We start from the raw sequence: 6535 nt of genomic DNA on the forward strand, positions 1-6535 counted from the left end.
AGTGTGCTCTATTCGATTTTGTTTGTATTTTGAAGTTAATTTATTAAAAAGGTTTATAAACGGTTTATAATACAATTTGATTATATTTTTTTGTCATTTAAAACTACCAGCACTACTACTGGGGATAACATAACAAAACTTTGAAAGATAGCCACAATATATCATGTGAATGTCATCGCTACAATCTGTGACTCAAAAGTTCCGAGGTACATATCGAGTTATCCGTAGTTTGAATGCCTCAAATTCTCAAATTTACAAAACTAATTTAACGAAGCAAATGCAGGAAAAAATAACGAAATCATAAACAAATACATTAATGAGATTGCTGAGAATAAAACTTACATATCCGTGTTAACCAAAACTCATAAATAGATGAGTAACCTTGTTTTTTAGGTACGGACAAAACACATATTTGAACATGGTTTCTGAGCAGTCAATTGACATTCATGTTTCCAGTTTCAAGTTGTATAAGTACAATATATCCAATACAACTGTTGTCGACAATTGAATGAAGATTTATCAACTGACAAAAACCTTAATGATCAATGTTTATAAACTGTGCTAGCTTGTGTGCTTGACCAGTTAGACTTGATACACAATAACATTGATTGGGAATTCCAATCAGCCTGAAAAACAAAATCTATTTTAAAGTATATTCAAGAACCAAAATCTAGGGCGACGCTTAGTAAACGTAAATGCACATATGCTTAATTCAGTCGACGGGGTAGAACTAAATTATTGTTAGGCTAAACAAATTCGTCTTGCTTTGCTTGTGCTCATAATCTCTCGCACTAGGTTATTCAATTTAATTTGAATATCTAAAACAATATTTAAGTTATTGCCAAGGTTTACAATTTTGCACAAACACGCCCCTATTTCGATACCCCTTCCATTTTCTTAATGAAATCGCTTGGAACTCTGAAATGATGTAGTTGCAACAAGTGTGCTTTTACTTTGTATGAAAGTCTGTTCTTAGGCAATAATCGAATAGAACTATTTTCAATGGCCGCAAACTGTAACTGATAAGTTACTGTCGTACACTAAGAAAATGTTAATATGTTAATTGATGAGTGTTCAACACAATTAAATTGTTTTATAACAGTAACGTATAAACCTTTAGGATATATAAACAATGCTTTAATCCAGCAAGTTTATTGCTAGTGCAAAGATAAATAATATCCGATATTGACTGAAAACGTTTTGATTAAATGTATTAAGTAAAGTTCAATTTCCTGCTCAATTATCTATACTTATTTATACCTTTCCTCATCATGATTTATTGTAGATTCATCGGCTATCTTTCAAACTTAAAACGTATTTATATGTAGTGGCATTTTGGTGCGCACTGTTATAAACAAGATAACACAATTTTCTTGCCCCGGCGCATTATTTATTTTATCATGTAATGCCAAATGTGATCTGACGATACCCGATTTCGTTTTGCGGTACTCAAGAATGTAGGCCAGCGGCCTACATCATCAGAAAAAAAACAGACCAGTTTATAAAATATCACATGATATCAAGAGCTCGTTTAGTTTACTTTAATTTCCGATATTTACTTGATTTTATGAACAATATAATGAAAACTCCCATAAACAATGCCAGACTAAAATAACAGTCGAGTCTGTGATGAAGGAAAATCTTAATATCAGCAATAATATTAACTCATTTGACGAATATCGCCCTACACTTGAGTTTCAACAGTATTTATTTGAAACATTGTATTCGTTAAAATATATAAACATTCGTTATAAAATTATCTAAACAAATAAAACATCCTGTCATAGATAGGTATTTCAAACAGAATTGAGTCCTGTCATTCGTTGAAGCTGCTTTTATTATATTGCTGATCGTGTTAACAATAAAGAATGCATATTATGGTTTGATATAAGTTCATGAGATAAACGTTGTTAGAGTGAAATATAGTTTGACATGTTAATTCAAGAAGTAGAATTTTCATGTCAGTTCCTATTTAGAAGCACAACTTCAGAATATGTTGGACTTGAGCATGATTTTCCATGGTCCATGGCGTTTTCAAACCAATCGGGAGGAATGGAGAATACGGATTTACATAAAGATTCAAGGAGATAAGTCTTATGTCTCGGTAAAGTAGCCATCAGAAGATGAAGGAAAGTTGTCTTCATTTGTAAACAATAGCAAGCGGCATCCTTTTTAACTTATCCTTGGTTAAATTTTATAAATAAACGATTTTATGTACATACGGTAGAACATGTATGGCTATAATGTTATACAAATTCCTCTTATATTTTAAGCTGTAGGATATTAAATCACCACAATCAAATTAAGCCAAAATACACCACTTAATACCGTCATAAATTTGTAATGACTTTGCGTCAAGGGAAATCTAAAATATCATTTGAACAATTAAACTATACTGATCGTAGAACGAATCCAATCAAGCTGTAATGACTGCGTCGTGTATAGGATATCTAGCTGCTAAGATATCTTTATCTGTGCCTTTTTTCACAATCATCATCGGTTAAACCCCTATGCATTTATTTTATTTGTAATTATAAACTGTGTTGACTTATTTCTGCCATATTCTGTTTTCACCTTTCGGGTCTCATTCGGGCTTTTCGCGAAATGTTCAATCTTACCATGGGATCTTTCAAAATGGTGAGCTTTAAACACCTAATCCTGATTTTTTCCATGGCAAATGATGATCGAATACATATGCTAGTTTATAACTTCTGATCCTGTAAGAAATCAACAGTTACAAAGAAACCGTCCTTATGTTCGCAGAGTTAAACATATTCGGGATGAATATACATCTCCGTTGACATCTCACAGCATTTTCATAAGACATCGAGCTAGTTAAATGTCAATGTAATTTGTTTCACACATGTGTATTTGAGGTTGATAATAAATAAACACGAATTATCTATATAATGTAGAATGTGTTCTTAGCGAAATAGGCATCCTCGAATCCAACCAATTTCAGTGTGTGATAAGTATTGCAGCCGAGTGAGAGCTATATTTTATCCTCAAAGATAAGTTTCATAAATTAAATATTTGTTCCAATCACTTGGCAGGAAAGAACATTACTCAAGTTTAATTTATTTGTTTGCAGGATGTGTTCGTATCCGATTATTGAGTGCTGAAAACAACTTGATCAGTTTATATGTTACTTTAACTCTGTTCTTCATCGTTTTCAAGTTGATGCTGGTTCTGATAGCTTATGTTTTTAGTTTTGTAATTATTTATAGACGTTGGGACAATAATAGGGTTATGGCCAAAACTAGTTTAAGCCCGATGAAGATTCGTGTTCTTGTGAAGTCGTGTCACTGACCGTTCCAAGGCGGTAATCCAATAATATTCTAGTAAGGCTGTTATTAGATGGTGGTCTGTTTGTGATGTTTTTATTTGTGTATTTTGTTAAAAGGTTTGTATGTCTAATTTATTTTTGTTTGGGCTCTTACCTTGTGCATATAAACAGGTGTTGTTGTTTTTTGAAAATTTGATAATTGGGCTTGTTGTTGTATTTTTCATTATATTATTTATGCAAAAATGCATAGTCCATTAATCATGTTTCTTGCTTTGGTGTAGAATATATCAATGTTGCTGAAATTGCGAACCATAGGTCATTAATCATTGTTTTCACAGTAAATATACATTTTTTAACTAAATCAAATATTGACCGCAGAAAAAACTTAAAGACAAGGTTAAGACGTTTTAGAAAAAATCGACAACAATGGCAAAATAGGGATCTTTTGAATTGGAAATGCTCTGATCCTTAATAGAAATCGTTATAAGTTTTAGTTAATGTCTCAATTGCCTTGTCATCATATCTTGTGCTTGCGAAAAGAGCGGTTTCAGATAGAGAACATTTCTCTGAAGAGACCATTACATCAATACATTAACATGGTTTATCTCAGGTCGTTTGGTATATTAACAGTCCCTATGTTTTATCGTGTGAATTGTAGGAAATTATTATAAGTCGACTGTTGGTCAATCTCACGTCACATTGAAAGACAGTAAGTAAATGTTTGATAACGGGCAAAATGTGTTCATAGACAAACATATGGTTTTTGGTACTCCTTTTTATGAACTATCGCAAAATATTACATCCACAACAGTTCTCTAAACACCTTTGTCTACTATCAGAATCAAGTATTGTCAAAACACATCTGAGAAATATACATGTCATCCCTATAAATCGCGTATAAATTACGGTGATGTCGAGAAATAGAGATTTGATCGAATTTCAAATACGTGTCATGTTACGTCCTAATCGATGATAAAAATATACAACGACCACAAATTGAATATCGATAATTAATTCATAATTTGATCATGATTAAAGGTTAGTTGCCTTTTTATTTTTGTAGCTTACTTAGAATGGAAAGCATTCGATGACGAGATATTAATGAACTCATTATCGGTGTAAAAGAGGCATCTCATTTTTTATTTAAATCACACAAAATGAAATTGTGTTGATCAAAATATTATTAAAAATAAGTCTGTCTTAATGTTATCATGATGTTATAGCTTGTTTTAGATTGTCATTATATGACAATGACCGAAAAACACGTTTAAAATTGATAAATAACGTTGCCATTTTCTATAATGGCGCCAACAATTTATATCATTGATTGGAAGTTATTGGAAGTTGTCATAGTAAAATGTTTAGGTTTACCTCTTTGGGGGACTTAACAAAATTTTATTTATAACTTGAATATCCTTCTGAACGAAAAAATGGTTAATGTTGTTTTATAAGGGTAGGCATCACATCAAATATGTTATTCATAAAGAAAATCGAAAATTACCGTAAGGGCACCGCCATTCTATATTAGTCTTCGAAAATTGTGACGTTATATCTCCCGATTCCGTAGAGTTTTCAATAAAACGAATTATTCTCCTTAATAAATTTCTCTTTAATTTCAGGTTTACCTAGTGCCATATTTTGAAGAAAATGTTTGAAGAAGACGGCCAAATGGCGACAAACGAAACAATAAATAGCAGTGAACAGATAGAAAAAAGTGCATTAGCAGTTTTTGGAGGCTGGTTCACATCCATCCATGGCTATTCAAGCCTTACCGTATGTTTTTTTGGAATACCGACAAATCTCATCAACATATCAGTATTATCACGGATTGATATGCGCAACCCAACGAACGCCCTACTTTGCTGGTTGGCAGTGGCAGACTTGTTGACTATGGTTCCTTACGTACCTTTTGTGATTCATTTCTATTGTGCCTTTGATCCTTACGACTATTCACCGGAAAAGTTTACATTTCCCTGGGCAGTATATATGCTCTTTCTTATCAACTTTGTTGCAACGACACATACAATATCAAATTGGCTAGGTGTCTCATTGGCCGTGTTCAGATTTGTTCAACTACGCTCTACTACAAAAGGGCCCGTCGCAAAAAGACGACTGTATAGCACAATACTCAAAGTGATTACAGGAGTATACGTATGTTCATGCCTTGTGCTCGTACCAAATTACATGTCGAACAAAATCGTGGAATATACTGACATAACCACCAACAAAACCGCGTTCTTCATCGAAGATATTAAACTGGGCACAAACGATACCAAACCAATCGTTTTAGTCAATGTGTTAACATATTCAATATTGACAAAGATTGTTCCTTGCATTTTGATGACAGTTTTCAGTGGAAGCCTTTTAATAAGCCTCAACCTCAGTGGCCGCCAAAGACGCCAACGTCTTTCTGTAACATCAAACAACGCCCGGCGAGAAAACAGGCAGGCGAAAACCACTCGAATGTTACTGGTTGTGATTATCTTATTTTTGGTGACAGAATTTCCACATGGTTTGCTTATTCTCATTAGTACAGTTGTTCCTAAATTTTACCAAAACGTATATACGCCTCTTGGTGATCTGATGGACCTAGTAGCGTTGGTTAACAACGCTATAAACTTCCTCCTTTACTGTATCATGAGCACCCAGTTTAGAACAAAGTTCTTAGAAATGTACTTCAATAAACTGTCGTCATTCGAAGACAGGGAAAGGAATCAGCTCACAACATCCTTGAACATAACAACTACTTCAGTGTGACATACTAAAACTAATAATTTATATTTACTCTCCATAAAAATAACTATGAAAACATTATTTTAAAACATGAAAGCAAAAATAAATTAAAGCCATTTGATCGTTAAACTTCTTCCCATAAACAAGAACACTGTTCAGTACTATAGCTTTCTCGCACACCAGAGTGATGATGCTATGCGTTAGATTTAACATTATCAAACCTCTGATGAATAAGAATGTCTTAAAATGAACCTGCATATCAGCACAGCATATACAACTTTATACTTTAGTAAAATCTCTACTTTTTGTCATACCTTTTTTGTATACTTGACATTTAACCAACCTACAGTTCGACCGTAAATATATTGTTCTTACTGAATGTATTTGTAAATGAAACTGCAGACCAAAATTCCATGTTCATTTTGGCTTCATTCACCGTGTCATAACTGTTATTGTTATAACATTAAAAATGTTGTTATGATGTTTGGTAATACATAATAAAACAATAAGTATAAT

At 32.8% G+C, this 6535-nt stretch overlaps 1 protein-coding gene across 1 annotated transcript; it reads left to right on the forward strand.

Annotated features, from left to right (window-relative positions):
* The first annotated feature begins 4954 nt into the window (after positions 1–4954).
* On the forward strand, positions 4955–6043 carry LOC128245882 (G-protein coupled receptor dmsr-1-like). Its single transcript, XM_052964103.1, has one exon. It carries the CDS (start codon positions 4955–4957, stop codon positions 6041–6043), a length of 1089 nt encoding a protein of 362 aa, XP_052820063.1.
* Positions 6044–6535: the final 492 nt, after the last annotated feature.

The sequence above is a fragment of the Mya arenaria genome, chromosome 9, assembly GCF_026914265.1.
Source record: "Mya arenaria isolate MELC-2E11 chromosome 9, ASM2691426v1".
NCBI lineage: Eukaryota > Metazoa > Mollusca > Bivalvia > Myida > Myidae > Mya > Mya arenaria.

Bases quoted from the DNA above. Each gene is read 5' to 3' on its own strand.
- LOC128245882 (XM_052964103.1), top strand. From the start codon at position 4,955: ATGGCGACAAACGAAACAATAAATAGCAGTGAACAGATAGAAAAAAGT.